Below are 23,826 nucleotides of genomic sequence, written 5' to 3'. Positions count from 1 at the left end.
TTTAATCTTAACTTAAACATAATAGTGGTTGATATAATAAATGGATTGTGTGTGGGCCAAGGGAAATAAGAACAGCACAGTACAAGGACCTTTATTACTTACTGAAATCCCTACACATTATCACCCAAAATCATCTATACAGGCAAAAACAGTAAAATTAGAGCTCCTCATAGAAACTCACATTAGCGTCCACAGATCCAAGCAATGATTATCAGTACTAGTTGAAGTGATTTGGGTTCCAAATTTTTAGTAAAGATAAGGAGGTAGGGCACTCTAGCATTCTATCCTATAGACCTGTACAAACTGTCTATGATAATAAATTGCAAGACAAGTTTATAGAAAGTTATTAGAGATCAGAATGGAGTAAAAAAGAAGTGATGAATCAAAAAAAATCTACATTTATATTATATTTTAATGCTTGCAAAAAACTTTATATACATTATTTCATTTGGAGAGATCAAACCATGTGAGATCAAATGACCTATTGTGTGCAAAGCATTCTGCAAGCACTGAAGTTCAATTATTACTTTGATTTCCATTTTGCATATGAGGAAACTGAAAGATATGAAGTAACATGCCCATGGTCACACAGATAGAAAGTGTCAGAGGCAGGACTGGTACCCAAGTCTCTCCTGATTTAATCCAGGTCTCCGTCTACTCTAATATACTTCCTATCATCAAAAGCTGCTTCAGATAGTAAAATTATTCTCTCTCTTTGATCTGTTTTCCAGGTCAGTTGTTTTTCCAATGAGATACTTCACATTTTCTTCTATTTTTTCTTATTTTGTTTTATTGTTTCTTGATGTCTCTTAGAATCATTAGCCTCCACTTGCCAAACTGTAATTTTTAAGGAATTATTTTCTTCAGTGAGCTTTTGTACCTCCTTTTCCATTTGGTGAATCCTATTTTCTTAGGTAGTTCTTCTCTTTGGTGAATTTTTGTACCTCTTTTTCCATTTGGCAAATTCTGCTTTTTAAGGAATTCTTCTCTTCAGTGGATTTTTTGCCTCTTTTACCATTTGGCCTATTTCGTTTTTTAAGGTGTTCTTTTCTTCAGTATTTTTTGTGCCCCCTTTAACCAAGCCGTTAACTCTTTCTTTCACCACTTTCATTTCCTTTCCTCATTTTTCTCTCAACCTTTCTTATTTGATTTTTAAAATCCTTTTTGAGTTCTTCCAGGGCCTGAGACCATTCACATTTTTCTTTGAGGCTTTGCATGTAGCTTCTTTGACCTCATTGTCTTCTTCTGAATTTGTGTTTTGATCTTCCTTGTCACCATAGTAATTATGGTCAGGTTCTATTTTTTTTTTTTTTGGAGGGGCAGGGGGATGTTTGCTCATTTTCCCAGCCTTTTACTTGACTTTTAACTTTATGTTAAAGTTGATCTCTGCTCCTGACATGGAGGGGACACTATCCCAAGCTCCAGGTTTTGTGTGCTGCTATGTTCAGAGCTTGCTCTGAGAATCTGTTAAATTTCAGTTGTTTCAAGGTGTTAGGATCTAAGGAGAGGTGTGGTCAATGCTCTCCTGGCCTGTGCTATGGTCTGTGAGGGACCACAAGCATTCTTTTCTGCCCTGGAACTGTGACCAGGGTCTCTTTTCCTGCTGGTCTTCTTCCTCACCCTGGGACTGCAACCCAGAACCTCATGTGGGCAATGCAACAGAGTCCTGAACCCAATGCCAACAAAGCGTTTCCAGTAACTGCCTTCTGACCAGTTTTCCAACCCCTTTACAGTCTATAGGCTAAGAGCTCCAGAAACCAGAGCAACCACTAATTTAGTCACCACCATCCCCAGCCAAGGCCTGCTGCTAGACTGCTGAGGTGCAACCTACACTGGACTGCATTCCACTCTCACCCCAGGGAGACTGACCTTTCTTGCCAACCTTCTAAGTTGTCCTGGGCTGTCTCACCTCATCTTTTGTTGGTTCTGCTGCTCCAGAATTAGTTTTAAGGACTTATTTTAATGTTGTTTGGAGGAGAAATTGGGAGAACTCAGGTGAGTCCCTGCCTTTACTCTACCATCTTGGTTTTGTGCCACCCCACCCTCCAGCTTTGAACTTTAAACTACTATTCTCCCAATAGCCCTTTCTGTTTCTTTTCTTTTAGGGCTTTTCTTTGTATCAACAGTGCTAAGAGCACAGTACCTGGCAAAAAATGGTAGGTTAACAAATGTTTTATTTTGTTTTTTGCTTTTTTGGTGAGGTAATTGGGGTTAAGTGACTTGCCCAGGGTCACACAGCTAGTAAGCGTCAAAGTGTCTGAGGCCACATTTGAACTTAGGTCCTCCTGATTCTAAGGCTGAAGCTGTATCCACTACCTAGCTACCCCAATAAATGTTTGTTTACTCACTGACTTTTAATTCTGAGAGATAGTTCTGAGAGAAACATTGAGTCAGAGATTTGTAGCTGTAAAGGATCTTAAAGACTATTTAACTCCCTCTTTTTACAAATGAAGAAACTGAGATCAAAGGGGTTAAGTAACTTGCCCAAGAGTCACAATCAATCATTCAATCAACAAATATTTATTAAGCACTTATTATGCACCAGGCACCGCACTAAACACTGGGGATACAAAGAGAGGCAAAAGACAATCCTAGAGGTAATAAATATCAGAGGTAAAATCTGAACTCATGTCCAAATACCGTACTCTTTTCCATTACATTAGGTTGCTAACTGAAGCAGTTCAGTACACAAGTCATATCAGAGCCTTACTTGAGATGTGATTTTGACGTTAGTAGACTAGTCATAGTCACTACTGTCATTATAATAACTTTTTTAAACAAATAATCTTAAATGCAGATACCAGAACAGATAATTATACTATGAAACAGCATTTTAACAAGGTATCACCAGAAAATACAATTAGGTCCCAACTAACTTCACTAATGAAGATTAGCAGAAAGGCAGATGACTCCAAATGGCAGATAATCCACAAATCATTATATATAGAACATTTTTTAATGTACAGTACTCACACTTGTACGTGAATATGTCAGATGTTCCGAAATGTAGGTAGTGTAGTGGATAGAGCAGTATGCTGAAAGTCATGAATACTTAAGTTTAAATCTCACCTTAGACAACTATTAGCTATATAACCCTGGACACATTACTTAATCTCTGATTGCCTCAGTTCACGCAACTGCAAAATAGATAATAACAGCACCTCCCTCTCAGTGTTGTTTAAGAATCAAAGGAGTTCTCAGTACAACTCCTGGCACAGTGTTTGGGAAATAGTAGATGCTATATAAATGCTAGTGATGATGATGATATTTCTTTTGTTCCTGACCTGTAATTTTATCTGTGTAGAAAACTACCAATGTGAAAACTCCTTCCACTAACAAAAATTACCAACTCATCCATAATGTAGTTTTAGAGAGCCATCTGGGACACTGAGAAAATAGTAACTTCCCCATTGTCACATACTTGTATGTGTTAGAGGCAGGATTTGAATCAAAGCTTTTCTGCCTTTCTGTTAAATATTAGGATGAAATGATGGCAAATTGCTCAGAATAGAAGAGACATGTGAGTTACTAAAGGCTGGCCAACGAAATGAATAAAGTTGGTATTCTGGGCCAAGAAAAGTATAAATAATAATAATGGTAATCATGGTTCAAAATTATATTAAATTATTAAATTTACTGGCATAAAATTGGGCAAAATAACTCCTACTAATTGCTTGGATTTCATCTTCATTAGCGGTATATTCACCCTTTTCATTTTTAATACTAGTGATTTGGTGTTCTCTTTTTTTTTAAAGTCATATTAACCAATGATTTATATTTTTTATTGTATTTTTTTCATAAAACCAACTCCTTTTTTTAGTTCAATGATTTTTTTTACACTCAGTTTTATTATTATTATTATCTAAGATTATTATATAATATATATTATATATTTATATTACTTATAATTTATATATTATATAATCACATACATAAATCATATATAAATTATACATATAAATATAAATATATGTAAATATAAATTATATATTATATACAATCTATATAATAAAAATAATTAAAAGATGATTATATAATAATAATATTATTATCTAAGATTCTATTCATCTCCTTGACTTCTTTCTTATTCATTTTTTGGTTAAACTTATCTAGTTGTGAGAGAGGAAGATTGAAGTCCCCCATTTTTATAGTTTTACTATCTATTTCCACCCATAATTCATTTACTTTTTCCTTAAAAAACTGGATACTATATGATTTGGTGCATATTGGTTTAGTAATGGTATTACTTCATTATTTACGGTACCTTTTATCATAATCTTTGTCTGAGATCATGATTGCTAGCCCCCCTTTTTTTGTATTAGATGAAGCATAATAAATTCTACTCTAGTCCTTTATTTTTGTTGTATGTGTAGCATGTGTAGCTCTCATTTTTAAATATGTTTCTTGTAAATAACATGTTGTTGGATTCTGGTTTTTAATCCATTCTGCTACCTGTTTCTGTTTTATGGGTGAGTTCTTCCCATTCACATTCAAAGTTATAATTATACTAGTAGTATATTTCCCTCCATTCTATTTTTCCTCACTGTTTATCCTTCTCTCTTTCTCTTTTTACCCTATCCCTCCTCAGACATCTAATTTACTTCATCTTCAAGCTTTATAAGGGCTTTTCCCTGTAAGGTAAATTAGACTTGTTCTTCTTGGCCCAAAAAACAAAACTACAACAAATGGGTAGGAATTATAAAGAGCCAGAGATTTAAGCTTTATGTAGGTGGAGAGTCTTAATACTCAGAATTATCTGAAACCTAAAGGACTGCTTCAAAATGAAGTAGATTCTCCCTCATAGCAGAAGCAAGATGATCATTTATACAATGTGCAATAGTAGGGAGATTTTTTTTTTCTGTTGTGGATTGGACTACATGGCTTCTATTGTATGGATAGAAGGCATTAGGATGGGATACAGTATATAGTATGTAAGGAACAGAAAGAAGGCTACTGTGGCCGAATCCCAGAGTGAGAAAGGTGCAATAATACCCAATGGGGCTGGAAAGATAGGTTGGAGCGTGGTTCTAATCAGTCTACAAAGCTAAACAAAGTCATCTACATTTTATCATAGTGACAGCAAGTACAGATAACTTTTTCAAGGAGTATGGCAGAGAAATTGGGGAGAAATACTGGGCAACAGTTTAAGATGATGATAGAGTCTAATGATTTTTTTTCTTTAAGGATAAAGATCCATTTGGGAATATTTGAAGAAAGCAGAGAAGGAAAAAACAGATAAAGAAGGGTTGAAAATTCAAAATAAAAAGAGAATGATTCAGGATGCAAAACTTCTGGAAAAATTGGAAGGGGTGGGATTAAGTATACATGTAAAGGGATTGGCCTTGGCAAGGAGATATTACAAATATTTGTCAAAGACTAAGAAGAAGGTAGAAAGATTAAGAGATGATATTAAAGGGTCTGAAACGAAAAAAGAAAAGAGGAACCTCACATTGAATGGCTTTGATGTTCTCAGTAAGGGAGCAAGATCCTTTTCTGGGGGTGGGAGTGGGAGTGGGGAGTGAAGGGAAGACATTCAAGTTTTTACACTGACTCGCTATGAACTGAAAATATTTGGTAGCATCTGCCACGTGAATCTGATTTTTTAGACCTGGGACTCAAATCCTTCCTGGGACTCTTTCGGATTCAGTAACTCCTTAGAGGAATTGTTTCCTTGATTGTTTTGCTATTGTTATGTTTCTGTTTTAGTTTTTCTCTTCTTCTTTTACTGCTGCCAATATCAGGCTTCATGAACAGTGTGGTAGGTTGGGATTGAACATTAACTGTCCTAAGGTCATTTAAGTGGTGGAAGATCCCATTGAAGCCTTACAGACCTTACCATAAATGAGTGAAGAGTGGTAGAAACAATATCCTAACCCCTCTCCCATGCAAATTAGGCTAGATTTTCCTTAAAAGGTACTGAGACATGCCTCTGGTTTGGCTCAAGGGACTAAGGGCCCAGACAGTTGACATCACATCACTTCCTCATTGCCAGAGAACAAAGCACTCCCAGGGAGCTAGAGGGACCTCCACATGCTTGGATAATGGATAGTGATGGGAGCTTTGCTCAGTAGAATTAATTCAGGAGTCTCTCAACGCCTATATTTGTTGAAATCGTCTACTGCTATGGCTAAGTAAATCTCCTTTTGTTAACTGTAGAATGACCAACTCATTTTGTTCTGATATTGAACTTAACTTACCAAGGGACAGGCCTGTATCAAGCTCAGCCCAGAAGCCCCTAGGATTCAAATAAAGTTCAAACAGAACCTAATGATGTTTAATCCTCTGGGAACCTAGACCTGCCAGGGCAAGGTGGAGTGAGTTGACTCAGGTTAGAGAGTGAACAGATGTCCGCACACCCTTTATAAAAGAAAATACATAGTGAGACATCACATATATACATTCAGTATTTTACGGAACTTGCAGGTTTCAATAAAAATGAGAAAATGGTAACAGAAATATGTAGAAAGACATCTTTCATTTCTTGATAACGACTCTTTCTGTTTGAAAAGTGTTAACCCTCCTGTGTTTTCTTCCATCTGTAAGTACAATGGCATAATTTCCAGAGTTGAGGAATTTTTCTAATTCTCCAGCACAAAGCAGATGCCAATACTGGTTAATACTATTGAAAAGAAAGTACAAACTCTTTGTAACATAGAAAAATCGTCCTACTCTAGAAAAGAATATGAGTAAAAACTGGTAACAATGTGTTGGGTGACAACCACTGCTCTCTGACCTACGCATTTCTTGGAATAGTCCTTTCCATATTCTTCCTATCTTAAAACCCCATACCCTGCAATACTTCTCCTTCCTCACTCAATTCATTAAGCATATATTAAGTACCAACTATATGCCAGGCACTATGCTAAGAACTGGGGATACAAAAAGAGGCAGAATATAGTCCCTGCCCTCAATGGGTTTACAATCTAATGGGAGAGACAACAGGCAAATAAATATATACAAAGCAAGCTATATAGAGAATAATGGGAAGTAATTAAAAGAAGGAAAGCACTGTAATTAAGAGGGATTAGAGAAGGCTTCCCTACAAAGGAAGGATTTTAGTTGACCCATAAAGGAAGTTGGGGAGGTCAATAGTCAAAGGAAAGGAGGGAGAATATTCCAGGCATGGAGGACAGCCAGAGAAAATGCCTAGCCCCAAGAAACAGAGTATCTTGTTTGCGGGACAGCCAGGAGGCTAGTGTCACTGAATCAAAGAATATGTGTTGGGAAGGAAGGTGTCAGAAGACAGGAAAGGTCGGAAGGGGCTAGGTTAGGAAGGACTTTGATTGTCAGAGTATTTTATATTTGCTCCTAGAGGCAATTATTGAGTGGGGTCGAGGGGAAGGGTGACATGATGGGACCTTCACTTTAGGAAAATCATTTTAGTGGCTGAGTAGAGGATGGATTGAAGTAGAAAGAGGCTTGAGGCAGGCAGACCCACCATCAGGTTACTGACATGTGTGTACACACATGCACATGCACTTATACACACACATGTACACACACTTACACACACACACACCAGTGTCTGTCTGTCTGAGGTTTAATGTGTGGAGCTGTTTGAGCTCAGCCTGGGCTGTCTGTCAGTCCCTGCTCCAGCTGTTATAAGAGACATTCTCAGGGATTCATACACATTCTTTCCCATCACCCCTTCATAGAACATTATCTAAAGTTTATAAAAACTCTCATTGAAGAGTAGGGAAAATGTTCCTGGAAAATCACAGAAAATCTAGCAAGAAAAAGTCTATTTCAAAGCGTTAGGAAATATAATCCAAAGGGATAACAGTAGGATAGATCTATAACAATAATTTAAAGAAGTTCTCCTCACTTTCTTCTGCACCCATGAAGGCTTTCACCTTTCCTTCTTGTACTAGTGTTTGAACTGCTGCTGATGAAATGTCAATGTGACTACTGCCAGATGGCCCCAGAACCAAAAAGCTACCTTCAGTTTTCTCTAGGCAATTGTGCACCCTGAGAAGCTGCTTAACCATATGTAACTGATATCTCAACAAAGATCTTTATCCATATACTTCAGGCCATCTGACAGCATTTTTCCATTTCTAAAAAGGAAAAGATCAGCCTCTGGGCCAAAGAAAACAAATAACCAAATGAATAAAGTTTCATTAAGTTAACAACAAATTTGTCAAAAAGCATAAAATCAGGAGCCCATTATAAAAGTTGGTCACAAAGGGTAATTTTGGGGGGTGACTGAATCATTATTTTTACTAAAAATCCTACAGACTGAAGGATAGAATATATGTTCTCTATCAGTTTTTTTTTCTTTCTTTTTAATAAAGAATGCTTTAGAATACTGAAGCCCTCCACTACAATGCTGCTTCATCCCTGAGAGTTATTAGGCTTAATAACAAGCAGACCACTGTTTGATCTATGCTGGATGAAAACTGTACTTTCTCCAGTTTCTCCATAATTGCTTTGAGAATCCCCATTTTAAAAATAAAGGGCACAGTTGATGTTGATTTCCAATGTGAAGCATAATGAGATCCAAAAAAACAACAACTCCTTTGCTTCCCTGTCAATAGAAAATCTGGTAAATACTGTAAAAAAAGTGCTACTCACACATGGTCACATATCAAATAAAATTGGCATAAGTATGTTATGCAAGTACCTTAACAGTAGGTAGTCTACTTAAAACAGCAAATGTGTGAGCAAACTTCTGAGATGTGCTTATAAATAATAACTCACAAATAATAACACACATGAATCTCTGACCAAAACAGTTCATAAAATTCAAAACATTTTCTTTGGGTGACATAGATCTATACATACATTGACATAAATGGTCATGGGTTGTCAACATAGATATATCAAGTGATTCACCTAAATCACTCTTTGATCTCTAGAGCTTAACTTGTAAAATTTGAACAGTTTACTTTCTTTAGTTGGTGAATCTGATTCTTATTAACATGAGTAGTTGGGAAGCCAAAGAGCTGAATAAAGAATCATTAAGCAAAATATATACAGTATAACTTACAAAGAGGATTAAAAATGAATGAACACTACTCTGTGCTTGTAAACATTAGGACTGATAGTATTCCCACTGTTCCCTCAAACAGGAAACGAATTACTTCTTTCAACAGATGTCTGAGTAAATGTCTGCCTAAAATACTGTCCAATATAAAAAACAAAAACTCAGTTGCCCTAAAAACTGAACCAAAATAGAGTAAATATAGAATTAATATATCTTTATTACAATTTTGCTCCAGGCAAGTCCATTGTGGCCAAACAGCTCACCCCTAGTCTTGCCACTGCTTGCAGACTTGAGAACTCCTTCCTTGTCTCTAAAATTCCTGTCTCCTTGTAAATGTCAACAAATCCTGTGACCACCTGAGTATATATTCTATATCAATGGACAGATAGATGGATAGAAAGACAGATGTGTATCTATGTATATAGATTTCCTATTAGTTGATTTCCTATCAGCTCTCCCCACTCTTTCATCACATAATAATATTAGTTCACATTTATGTGGTACTTTTAAGATTTGCATTTTTCATTTTGATCCTCACAACAATCTTGTGAAATAGGTGCTACTATTATCCTTCTTTTTTAGATGAAGATGAAATTCAGTAATATACCCAAGGTCACCTAGCTAATAAGCATTAGAGCCAAGGTTTGAGTCCAGTTCTCCCTGCCTCCAAATCAAACACTATCCACTCTGCCATAATGTTTCTCCATAACCACTCTGCCATGATGTCTCTCCATAACCACTCTACCAGGATGTTTCTTCAAAAGAGGAAGGGGAGGAAAAGTAAAAGTATGATGACAGATGGTGATTTTCTGATCTATATACTGCTCCCATATTCTTTCCTAAGTATATTTGTATGTTTACCTTTGGAACAATAATTTCCCCATTCCTTTAGTTAGTTATGTGTAGTTGAAATTATTACTTAGTTCAGCCTATGAAAACACATCAGGAAATAATTATTAAGCACCAACTATATTTAGAGCAAGCATAATGCTAAGATGTTCAGTCATTTCAGTCATGACCAACTCTTTCTGACCCCATTTAGGGGTTTTCTTGGCAAAGATATTGGAACAGTTTGCCATTTCCTTCTCCAACTCATTTTACAGATGATTAACTGAGGCAAACAGGGTTAAGTGATTTGCCCAGGGTCACCCAGCTAGTGTGTGAGACCAAATCTGAACTCATGAAAATGAGTCTTCCTGACTCAAAACCCAGTGCTCTATCCACTGTGCCACCTAGCTTCCCATAATGCTAGATAGTGAGATACAAAAATTAAGACACAGCCCTTACCCTTACAGCGCTCACTCTTAAAAAGCAAATGTTTTAAAATCTGTAGAGATTTATATATATTATTTCTTTTATATATATTGTTTGCCAATATTACTGACTCAATTAACATTTATTAAATACCTACTATGTACCAAGCATTGTGCCAAATACTGGGGAAAAGTAGGGAACGAAAGGGCATGATGAATAAATCCAAAGAATGCAGCCAGTTGTAAATGAAGAATTGACTGGCCTGGAGACCCTCCTTAACGGATGCTTTGGGAGGAGTTCTTCCCTACACCCTCCACTCACAGAGGCAGAGGGTACTAAGGTGTGATGAATGATGAGGTTCCTGGGGACAAGATGGAGGAGTCTTAAGGATTGCAGCTGGCTGGGTAGCTTACATTATTAGAATGTAAGCTCCTTTATGGCAAGGACTGTCTTTCTTTTTTGTATACTGCATCCCTAATAACTTAGTAAAATACCTGGTACATAGTACTTACTATAGACTTTTTCATTCATCCTTTCATTCATTCATTTACCTCATTTAAACCCCAGAAAAATCCTAGGATTTAGATATTATTACAAGTATTATTATTCCCATTTTCCAGATGAGAAAACTGAAGCTCAAAGACTTTAAGTGACTGTGCCCATTTATGCAGGTAGTACATGTCATAGGCACGATTCAAACTCACATCTTCTTGATTCTAATTCCATGCATTCTATCTGAGCCAAACACATAGAACTAAAATGTAGCAATTTTCTGCTGAAAAAATGCACTGTTTACAGAAGGCTCATCAGGTCAGGTTCGTTAGTGACACTTTAAAAAAAAATACTGATCTTTGATATTTGGACAAGGCAAGGGCTCTCCCTATAGCTCTTTAATCCTAAAACTCAACTTTATCTTGCCTACAGAAATGGAAGTTTGTGGAGCAATCATGACCTTGTCTCTTTAATTTCATACAAATGCCTTTGTTTACAAATGCCTCCTACCACTGCAACAATAAGCAAATCCTCTTTTGTGTACTGCTTAAGTAGACAGGAAGCATGTTGTCCAAAAAGGAGCAATGTGGTCTGCTGCCAGAAGTAAACGGGGAACAATTTATAAGTTTCAGTAAACAAACTACTGTTCTGGATAGTACTGTTGCCCCTTGCTTTCTATTCTCCCCAAAAAAAATTCAATGGGAAAAGAAAATTCTTGGGAAAACTAGTTATAGTAATTTTGTTTGGATATATATATGTTTTATTTCACATGAAATTAAAAAATATGACTTTTGGCAAAGGGTTCACAGGAACCAGGATTTAAAACAACCTTAGAGATCATTTAACCAAACCTGTTCAATGTACAGATTAGGAAAGTGAATCCTAGAAAGGTAAAGTAATTTGAGATTACAAAGGTAGCAAATAGCAAAGTTGGAACTACAACCCGTATCCTCTGATTTTAAATACAGTGTCCTTGCCACAATACCACAGCTAGCTCTGACAGAAGTTTCAAGTAGAGTGGTCCCTCAAAAATTATTTTTATATTTAATCATTAAGTATAAAAGTCTATTTCCTGTCGCCACAATTGAACCACCAAGAAATCAGAGACTGCTATGCATATCTCTGCTACTGTTGTCTCCATAATTCTATGTGACAGCAATCTATCCTGGTCCAAATTGTAACTAGAATAATATGAGTGTTCGGATGATATGTGACAGCCTACCCTGATCACAGGTGAGATAGTAAGAAAAACTCCACACATAAAGCATGTCTTCAAGCTTGTAATGAAAGACCTTGAAAAACTTCTGTAGTGTTAGCTAGAGAAGACTACTTGACAACCATTACCACTAACCTCATAAAGACTATCAAAAAGCACACCAGCATGAGAGCATCCATTTAGTTTAAGGACCACAAAGAGTCTTTTGTTATACTTAATAAAATGTAATGTCTTCAGTCTAATGCTCAAATGAGGCTTTTAAATTTAATTAATAGTCATGGCGACTATGCTAACACAGTTGTCTTCCCAAACCATCCTTTTGAGCCTACTGATGGGAAAGCAGACTGAGCATAAAATAAAGCTGCACATGTAGGGCAACTGTACAAAATACCAGCATACAGTCAACATGTATTTATTAAGCACTTATTCTATGCCATGTATTATACACATAAAGTAACACAAAAGTCTTCAATGTTATAACTTCATTTATCTTAGAATTCTAAGAATAAATACTTCAGTCACTCTTCACAGTCACTGATTTAAAAAAATGGTTCAATACAGAAAATAAAAGAGCTTAATACTTTATTTAGTACAACAACCAAGAACATAATGTGTCTTAAAAAATAAGCATTCATTTTTCATTTCAGGTTATGGAACCCACCCACGATCACACAGAAAATCAGCAGATTGAAAGGTGGAACGTGGGTTTTTTTAATTTTCATCCAGAACTGATTCACTAGAAACCTTATATCCCTTATTGTCATCTCATAAGAGAAATCTATCTACTAAGAACACTGCAGGAAAAAACGTAATTTCCCAGAACAATAAATACCCCCCCACACACACCTCTCTATCCTTCAAACCATCTCTTTTAGTGCTCAAACCTCTGCATGAACATGCACTGAGCACACATCTAGAATGTAAGGATGTAGAAAAAAAATATTTCCTTTACTAAATCTATACCATTTTGAAACAAATTATTATAATTGCATGCAAGTAGAATACATAACAGAAGAAAGTCACATTTCCTGAAATTCTTCACACCTACCTCCATTTTCTTCTCCATTACTATTGTTTGCTTCAGCCATTTCAGTGCCATCTAATTCTGATTCACAGCCTAAATCCAATGTTCCATCAGCTGGGCATGAAGATTCTTCCTTCTATAGCACAAGGGAGAGAAATAGAAAAAAATACAAATTAGCAACTCAAAATATTCACAATATTTTAAAAATATGTACAGTAAATTATCACAAGATATGATTTTGAATTTCAATAGCAATTACCTTCATCTGTAATAGTCATTACTTAAGAGAAAAAAACTGAAAATGAAACAACTAATAATGACTTCTGAAAAATTAAAAGATCTTCTATTTATAACATAAGTGCCTCTATTCTAACATACATATACACAAAGTGAATTTGTTTTGTTTTCCTTCTTTTATCCCTCATTCCTTGTGCCCCCCAAAAAAAAATTGTTAAAGATTTTGGAGTTTAGTCAGTGACCTATATGCCCAGGTTGCTCGCTATAAAGGAGAAACAAGTAAGTAAATTACTTAAAAAAAAAAACTGTAATTTTTAAAAATTCCAATATAATGGCTAGAGCCTGGTATTCAGCATCCAAGAAAAAATATCTGGATAACAGTCAAAAGTATCTTTTAGCATAATGAGCTTTTTTAAAAAATAAAAATCTTGTTAAGATAAGGTAATAAATTATAAATACTGACCATCAACCTTTAAGGAAAAATCTTGCCTTTTAAAATTGTAAGTAATAAAGGTCACACTGATTTTACTCTTTCAAAATATAGGCTATTAAAGCAAAAAAAAAAAAAGCAGTAAGACTTTGCCAAAAGAATTCTAGTTAATGTAGATTTTTAATGACAAAGAAAATTAACGGTGTTGAAATAATTAAGTTTCAGGTATCTTGTGCTCCTTTTCAATTACTCCACTCTTATAAAGTCTGCAGATTTAATTACTATTATTTCCTCTGGATCATCCTATTTTCAAATTAAAAAAACAAATTTTTTTCACAAACAACACTTCATCATGAAGTGGCTTACAATCCAAGAACTTCCCACCTAGAATTCCGAAAAAATAAAAACACTTCAAGAAACAATTCTTTTTTTTTTTTTTTGGCCATATGTCAAAACCAAGAACAGAGATAACTCTTCCTGAAAAATAAAGTGTCAACTTATTCTCTTTTTGCAATTGCTTTCTAAAACATATGAAAACGATTAGGTTTTAGGGTCAATACCTGTGTACTACTACACTACTCTCCTCTCCATGAGTCTAATTTTGTTTCTATTCTATTTTCTTATAAATTAGTAAAAATGTATTCATAAATTAACAGATAAAATTTGCAGAACAATCCAACTTACTTTAAGAGCATAAAGTCCTGATTTCCCAGGGATTTTGAAGAATGTCCCATCCCCTACACGAGTATTGGTGTGAAGCATTGCATTCAGACAGGCTAATGGAGAAGTCCCACTAGAAAATAAAATTTTGCAAAAATGAAGCAGTCTAAGGTAGAATATCTGTTGCAAAATGTTCACTGTCTCTTTAAAAAAAATCATGCATGCCTTTTAAAATAGCCTCCCAACCCTGAAAACATCTACATTACAATAACAGGCCAGTTTCACCAAAGTTAATCAGATGCATCTGTCCTATAGGCTTCAGGCAAAAAGTCTGTGAATTATAATTATGCTTTTCTTCATACAGCAACTAGCATCACATTCTAAAGAAACCAAAGTCCAAACATTTATGTGAAATTATTTCACAAACACCATGAAGCCTCAGTTTTAAAATGTTACAGACAATTTGATGGCTGCACATGAATGATCAAAAACTACGAAGTTCAAGGGCAGCTGTACCCTATAGGATGAAAGGCAACAAAAGAATAATAAGAAAAACTAAGGAAGAACTGATTTGAAATTACAAATATTTAAGTTACTTGAGAGGTTGCATTTTTTCACATGGTGAAGTTTCTATGTCTTCATACATTCTTAAGATATAACTTCTACCAGTTATAGCCTATTCTCAATTAAGATATTTTAAACAAGAGATTAAGAAATGAGTCAGCTAAGTAATTCTCATACTAATATCATCAGCTGGTACGTTCTCCTGTGAAGCCATCAGATGCCAAGGTCTAAATTAAACTGAATTTCTTAAACAGCCATCCATATAACAATAAATATAAAAACAACTAAATCAAAAACACACACTCAAATATCTTAATGAAAATTCACAAATGCATTTGTAATATCTATATCTTAACATTCACATTCTCCCCTGAATATGCTTAAGGGTATGATGCAAGAAAAAAAATTGGGGGGGGGGCTAACTTGGGGGACAGAAATAGGCAAACTATGGTGTTCCCATTAACTTCAGACTCTCCAAAATACTATACATTAAATCAGATTAGGGACTGAAAACTAAATAATGCTGATAATGAAGTCCCTTTAACTTTCTTCTGGAGTTCTAACTATGTTAATAAATGTTCTGGAAGAAAAAATCCCAGATCTATTGAGGTTCCCAAGCATGTAACTGTACTTGTCAGTCAGAAAATGCAACTTGGCACTATACTTGAAGAGCCACCTACAAGTAAAATCATCATCTTGCCACAATATGGGCAAGGCTGCTGCTTAAGGGTTATAGATAAGACAGAAAAGTCAAAAATTTCCACCTACTCTGACTAGCAGGTACACATATGATATCAATTCAGCATGTATTTGCATTCTAGTTAATAAAATTTATATGCAATACACTGAGGCACTCATTAAAATTATTTTTAGTATAAAAATATTTTCTTTTCCCATGGTTTAATTTGACTTCATTAAAATTTGACCCTGACAATATAACACTGTAATGGTAACAACTATACTAGCAATTGACTATTGCTAGAGCTTTACATACATTAATTCATTTGAATCTAACAAGAACACTATACAAAAACAGTAATAATAATTTGCCTAGAGTACAAGTTACTAATAGATGAAATACAATATATAGTAATTGTACTTTGTATTTATGTAGTGCCTTTCTCCATAAAATTCCTACAGTTTTTAGCCATCATTCTTCCCAATCAAAAGATAATTTGTTGTTTTTTTAGAGGGGGCCTGAACACACCTATGAAGATGAAGCCCTCTCTCTAGAAATTTTGTTCAATGGAGAAATTCCAGACAAGGAAAGTCATGAAATATTTTACTGAGCATCACAAAAGAATTTTTCTTTCATTACATCTTTCAGGCAAAACCATGTACAACTTGAAGCTAGCGATAATGATTATGCCAGATTTTTGGAGTCTCAATATAGTGAAACTGTCAGAATTACAGGTTTTCAGTAGGAAGTTGGCAGGAAGATACTAACATTACAATTGGAAGTGAATCCAATATAAAAATGACAAGGTGCAGTGATGTTATTTTTAATGTCGTTATATAAAATAATTCACCTGCTTTAAAACCTAACATATGTTGCTCTTGCCCTTGACTCAGAGAGTCATAACAGAAATTCTAGATGCTTAAGCCTCAGACTAATTAAAATAGGAGGATATAAAGAGTAAAAAAGAAACAATACATAAAATAAAAACCAAATAAACGTAACTCAAATTTACTGTCATTTCCAATGTCTCAAATTCAAGTTGGACATTTAAAAAATATCTTATCGCAACTCTTGCTCCAGACAGAGATCTATGGTTTGTCTGACCACAAAATGTCTTTAATATATCTTGTATAATACTTATGCATAATACAGAAAGCCAATAATATTTAATATTCATAAATAAAAATATTTCATTGGGATAATGTGATTCCAAATAGTACCACAGAGTGTCTTCCAATTATTTCACATAGGGTACTGCAAATTTCTCAAAAATATCCCCAAATAAAATTAATTTTTATTCGCTTCACATACACATGCAAACACGCATTTAGCACTTTAAGGACAAGTTCTGAGATGTTATGAAATCAATGATAGGGTGTTAAAAAGCCAAAAAGACTAAAAATCATTGTTTTGGGTGAGCTAGATTTAATAAAATTAAAAACAATGTTTGTTTATGTTTTAAGCCACTCTCTCCCATTCTGAAGAGGCTTTTGATATATACATATATATATATACATATATATATGTATTAATATGGGAACAGTTGGCATTTTCCAATGGTTTTACATTTTTAATTGTAAATTAAAATTGTAAATTTGTAAATTTACCTGATGCAGAATAAACAATTTTTTTCTTATTGCCCAATTACTATTATTTTTCTCTTCCTATCCATCTCTATTTTAAGTACCAAAATATAGCACTAATCTGGACTACCTAATGGTTAGGATGTAAATTAATGAAAAGTCTGGTTGTTTTTTGTAAATATTAAGGAATTAAGTTCTGTCATTTTCAAATACTTAAATACTTACAGAAACAAAATACTTACAGATAACAAAACTTGTCCTTCAGCTAAGTTTGTTTTAAGGACTGGATGCTTATTAGGAATTAGAACATTAATTGCTGAATTGCAAATTGTTGACTCTAAAGTGTCTGACACCAATTCGTTATCAAAGTTAAATCCCCAGAATGGGGTGGAGTGGTGATACTTCATTTGCTTAGGAAACACTTTCTTCTGCTAATACAATTGTAACCTTCAGTCAAGCCAATATTAAAGTAGTTAGACAAATTCTGAAATAATGGAGTCTGGAGGTTTCACTACATTTAATGTTGTTTTATTGTATTTAAGAAAAAAATCTAAATTATGGAAGATACTTTCTAATAAGATGAATTAGTAGGTGTGAGAAATCCCAAGTTACTAAAAAAAAATTGAGAGGTAAAAATGGTTAGTTTTTCAAACTGCAACATAATATGGCATTTTGACATTCTCTCTCTTCCTCCCCCGACTCCCTCTCCTCTGTCTCTCATGACTGTCTTTCTCCCTCTCTTATAATTTGCCTGACCAGCCATATTTATAGTACATTGTGGCAAAGCTATGCACTGCTTATTACAAATTGATCCCTCCTACTCCAGTGATTTTCAAAATCTTTGAGGATGCAAACCCTTCTCTATATGTGTATACACACACACATATGTGTGTACATATGTACATATACATATATGCCTTCAAGACCCTGGAAGAGAGTAAATGAGGCTGAAGTTTAGAGGCAAGAGAAATTATAGAAATTAATTATGTTCATGTTTCAAAGATGCCCTTTTTATGTAGAAACCATTGCATTACTCCACTTTTGTAATGGAACATAGAAATGTTGATAACAGAGCACAACTAGAAAAAAAACATATGCCATATTTTCCTTTGCTAAAGTAAGAAATGAGGATAAGTATCTGGAAAAGCAGATTTGGCAGGCACGGAGTCTACAAGAAATAGGGGGAAAATACAATATTCCATAATAACAGTTTGATGTCATCCAACAGAGCTAACACAAGCCTCTAAAACGAAATCTCTTTCACATGAGAAATACAATGAGGACACCAAAGAACACAGGTACCCTAAGAAAATATTACTGGAAATTATTTCATGTGTCCTTGCCGTAGCTTAAAAAACAAACAAAAACAATTTACTAAACTGTAAACAATTTACTAAAGACAAAAGATCCAATTCAATTCAACAAGAATTTATTAAGCACCTACTATGAGCCAGTCACTGGGCTAGGCCCTGGGTTTGCAACAACAAACTTTAATACTCTTAAGTAAAAGGTGAAGGAAGGTTTGAATTAGATCTATAGCCATGTGGGTAGAGACACAATAATGGGAGATAAACTGTGACTGTTGATTTTTTTTTTAAACATGACAACTGAACAGATATTAGAAAAGATGGTGTTTTCCTCAACAAAAACAGGGGTGTGAAAAGTGGGTTTCAGAAGTAATATAAGACCACAGATCTGGAGGATGAAGGGACTTTGGAGACCATAAAGTCCAAGCCTCTCATGTTATGTATGAGAAAATTTTAGTATAAAGAGATTAAGTAATTTGCTGAAGGCCACATGATTAGTTAAGTGTCTGAGGCAGGATCTGAACTCACTTCTTCCTGACTGAAGTTGGGCTCCCTATCAACTATCCCAAAGGTTCTCAAAGTGTGCTCCCCAGATCCTGGGGGACCCCAAGAACCTTTCAGGGTGTCCACAAGGCCAAAATTAATTTCATAATAATGTTAAGATGTCATTTGTCTATTAAAATTCTCACTCTCTTTCCCAATTACATATCTGTAAGGCCATTTCCCCCCAAATACTTTAACCAAAATAACGTATCACAACAGATTGGATGCTGAAGCAGACACAGGAATCCAGCTGCTCTCTAATAAGCCAGATATTAAAGAGATTTTTAAAAAATTTAAAACAATGTCATTCTTCTGATTTTTTGAAAACAGTTATTTTTCACTCAAATGTTGTTTATTTTAATATGTAATGGGCTGTTATTTTAATTAATTTTAAAAATTTGTCCATTTTCATTTCTAACACAGTAAATACCAATAAATAAAACCCACATAAACAAAAGCTCTTTGGAGTCCTTGATAATTTTTAAACATGCAAAGGGGTCCTGATATCAAAGGTTTGACAACCACAGTACCCTACCATCTAGTTGTCTCAATAAATAGTGGTGGGTTTTTTTTTAAAAGTGAAAATAAACAAATGTAAAATATTGATGGGGACTTGGAGTAACAGAAAAGTTTTTTTGTTATACGTTTAAAATGACTAATTTAAATGTAAGTAATTACTAAGAAAGTTTAGTTGGCTATATTAGTGCTTAATTTTGAGCTTTTAATAATAATTTTTAATAGTCCTTAGGGGGACTATTCAAAAACACAATCAAATAGGGATAATATATCATGAAGGGAGACAAAAGGAAAAATTGCTATATTTAGAATCAGAAAATCTGGATTTAAATTGGCTCTGCCATTGAATGAATACCTTGTTTGACCTTAGGCAAGACCCTTCTACTCCAGGGGCCTTAGAGTCAGCTCCGTGTGGCAATGGAGTGAGTTCCTGGGCTCAAATTCAGCCTTAGATACTTACTAGCTGTGTGACCCCCTAGGCAAGTCACTTAATCTCTCTTGGTCTCAGTTCCCTCATCAGTAAAATGAGAATATTACCCATCTCCCAGTATTGTTATGAGGATTAAATCAAATTACTGTAAAGCACTTAGCACAATGCCTGGAACAGAGTAAACACTATATAAATGTTATGTATGATTATTATTAATCTGTAAAATGAGAAGGTTAGGTTTGGATGACCTCTGAAGTTCCTTCCAGCTCTAAATAGATTATCCCTTTGCAGAGTCTGACATGTCCATGGGATATCCAGTAGGTGATTCAACAACTGAAAATAAACTATTAGAGCTCAGCAGAGAGGTGAGGACTAAATATGCAGTTTGGGGATCTATCTAAATTACAAGGAAAAATAGAATACATGAGAGCTAAAGAGATAACAATGAGAGTAAACACTGAGAGAGAAAAGGGGCTTAAATTATTGTTCAGGATTCAAATTTGAAAGACAAAATAATCAGGCTTTATATATTTTAGAAAGTGGTCATGAACTCATTGATGTAAGAGGATACATTATTTATACTAGTCAAAGTGATTTAATGAAAAATTTCTAAGACTATATTACTAACAGGTCTCCCTCTCCCTCACCACCATCCTCCCCCACCAAAAAAAAAAAGTAATCATGTAAGTATAAAAGTTAATCTTCCAAGTGGCTATTTCCTTTTTTTTTCACTCTTCACAATGATCAGTAATGATCCTAGAACTTGTTAAAATCCAAAACCCTTTATAGATTCTCTGAAAAATTCCTATACAAACCATCATAGTTTCTCACATGTGCCCAGATCAGCAGGCCTCAAATCTGAACTTAATATAAGCTGCTGAGGCTTATATTGGTCCAGAACTCATGGCCTTTCTGTAGACTTAAGATAAAAGGTTACACAAGCAATGTCATTTGTGAACTAACTCTAACACACAGCCAACCTGTACCATACTCAGAAGCTTCTGTCCCAAACACCAACTCCCAGAACTACCATTGGTAGTATAATCATTTCCATGGGCATCTTCACAATTTTAGCAAATACTCTCAAGGAAACTGAAAATTAGTCAGTCAACAAGTACTTATTAACTGCTTACTTTGCACCAGGGACATTATGCTAGGAATACAAACAAGCCAAAATAAGAGTCCTTGATCTCAAGGAGCTTGTATTTAAGGGATTTGTGGGGGTGCAGGGAATTGTGGAAGGGAAAGAGTACACATACAAGGAAGCTTAAAGGGGTTTGACAAAAGGACTAAGTGCAGGGGCATAATGAAAGTGCATCCTGATGAAAAATGAAGAAAAAGCTGTTCTGGGCACCCTCCAGAAATGCAGGTTCTGGGAAGAACCATCCAATCAGAGAGAGAGACCACAGGTGCAGAGAGGTTCTTCCAGTGTGTGAATTGCAAGGACAAAGTAATCTTCCAACATGAAGAAATTTCTAGGATATGGTAGAAACGTCCAGAGTGCAGCCTGAGAGAATAAGCTAATGCCTAGATAGATTTCTATTAAAACTTTTATGGCCATCTGAATTAAAAGGTAGAATAGTTAGTTTTGAGTTGGTATACCACATTTACTTTTACATTCAGAAGTTATCATTTGGTAGCAACCTATCATTCTTTGCAATCTCTACTCTTAAAGAACTGCCTAACATTAAATAACTTCCTCACACTCCCAAAAGACGTACGGGTAAGAAATAGGACTTGAAAGCTGTTCTTCTTGGTTCTGCGGTCAGCTCTCTATCCACCTCACCACACTGCTGACTTATTAATTTTTGCTGCCTATGAAATACTAACAATGTGAAGGAGATACTATGTGCTGTTCCTAGACCTCTAAGGCATTTTCTGAGGATTTGCTTATTTTCTAACAAACATATTTTTTCCCATAACAAATATTCCTATTCCATAATGTTCCTTTGATGTATTCAATTCTAAGTAGATGGCTTGGAATCTGAAAAGTTACTAGTAAAAAGAATGAGACAATACTTTGGCAGAAAGAAAAGGTAAAGGTCAAGAATGATAAAAACAAGTAGAACTGTGTTCTTGGAGAATAGCTTTAAATTTCCTCCAGCAATTAATGTAGCTTGTGATGGTAGAAATAATAATAGCAACTGGAACAATGAAGTTTAACATAAATGTGGATTAAAATACTCCAAAAGAGAATGCGATGAATAAATTCCAGGTCTCTGGAGAAAGAATTATAGTGCTTTATATATACTTTCACAAATATATACATACATATATATATACACACACTTGTGGATACACACACACATGCACACATATAATTCCTTTATGGGAGATCATGAATATTTTTAAAATATAGTCAACTCTAGATTATTTATAATACTAGGATTAAGGTGTCATTGGTAATGTTAAATAAAATAATATTTGCCTATGAGAAGCATTATGATGATTTTTTTCCAGGCAGCATATTAATCTTTCCAATTATGTTTTTTCTCCCCTTGGGCCAATATTAATATTAGTTTGTATTCCTTCATATGTACCCTGTATGATAGCTTTGGTGGTGGATAAATCAGTTTATCCACCACCAAAGCTATCATACAGGGTTAGAATCTTCCCAAAGGGGCATGATAAATCCATAGTAGACATACATAATAAAAATCAACTTAAAATTATATTGAGGAAATGTTATCATATTGAGAAACAGCCAAGATGTAATTTCTTCAATAATAACTGAATATCATTCTAAAAATCAATGTGATATATTTAATATAAGCAACACATAAAAGGCTTCATCCTCCTTAAAGTCCTTATAATTGTATATTTACAGATAAATGACAACATGCCCCCAACCTATTTGGATTCCCCTTTTATCCAGATTACTTTAGAAAATGAGTTTGTGAAAGTGACTTCTTAGCAGTCTGCTATCAAGATGGAATACTCACAGCCTTTGCATTTTATAAAGATGTGTCTACCTACCCCAATCTGGAAATAAACAAATATTTATACGTGTATATGTATACATATATAGAGACATACATATCTATGCTGGGTTTCAATAAATACTCTGAAATTGAATCTAATAATGGAAATTCACTGCATCAGAGCTCTCTCTCTCTTTTAAGACTTCTCCAACACTTCTCTCTATGAAAGAAAAGACACCCTTCCTGATTTTCTGGATTTCCGCATACATGATACTAACACAACGATGCACTACTTCTAACAGAAAGGCAACTGGAAAAAATGAAATATACAAGCCTGGGTCAATCACTTAGTCTCTACCTTTATTTCTCTTTCTGGACTATTCTCTAAAACATTCATCCAAATTTTTAAAGAAGACCTAAATTTTCTACCCTATCCAAAAATATAAGCAAAAACAAGTAATGTAACCAGCTGTTCCATGAAATTCAGCATAGCATAATAAACACAAGTGCTTTAAAGTTGAGAGATTCAAGTACACGTCTTAACTTTGTCACTTGCTAGATCTGTCACCTTGATCAAGTCAATTAACCTGAGATTCAGTTTCCTCAACTGTAAAATAGGCATAATACAACTAACTCATTACCTACCTCCTAAGTTTCTCTTAAGAAAGGTATATTGTAAAACTTAAAATGTTATATAAATATGTGCTAGTATATTATGGTTCTTAATTGTCACTCTATGTGATAAACTCATAATTCAAATAACTAGCATCATAGGAATGTCATTTTTATTTCAGAAAAAAAAAATTAATTAAAATGTGTCAGAAACTGAAAAGGTTCAAGCTCCAGGAATCAGGAGATGAGAAAAGAATGACTGCTTACTGCTTCAGTTCATGCCAGGGACCCAGAAATATATTTCTGAAGAGTTACTGAAAGCCTCGATCTTAACTTGGTACACAGGATCTACTCAAAACCACATCTATTCCA

General features: G+C 34.6%; 1 protein-coding gene across 1 annotated transcript in view; it reads right to left on the bottom strand.

Moving 5' to 3' along the window:
- LOC114053726 (putative Polycomb group protein ASXL3) overlaps positions 1-23,826 on the bottom strand; it is a 205,001-nt gene that overhangs the window by 122,162 nt on the left and 59,013 nt on the right. The window contains exons 2-3 of the mRNA XM_027876859.1: positions 14,324-14,432; positions 12,997-13,108 (exon numbers count right to left, since the gene is read on the bottom strand). Of these exons, the coding sequence (XP_027732660.1) occupies positions 12,997-13,108; positions 14,324-14,432 (221 nt within the window). The remainder of the gene's footprint in view (positions 1-12,996; positions 13,109-14,323; positions 14,433-23,826) is intronic.

The sequence above is a fragment of the Vombatus ursinus genome, unplaced genomic scaffold, assembly GCF_900497805.2.
Source record: "Vombatus ursinus unplaced genomic scaffold, bare-nosed wombat genome assembly UNPS02014812.1, whole genome shotgun sequence".
NCBI lineage: Eukaryota > Metazoa > Chordata > Mammalia > Diprotodontia > Vombatidae > Vombatus > Vombatus ursinus.
The sequence above is the reverse complement of the archived record's forward strand: the minus strand, read 5'-3'. Positions and strand labels throughout refer to the sequence as shown.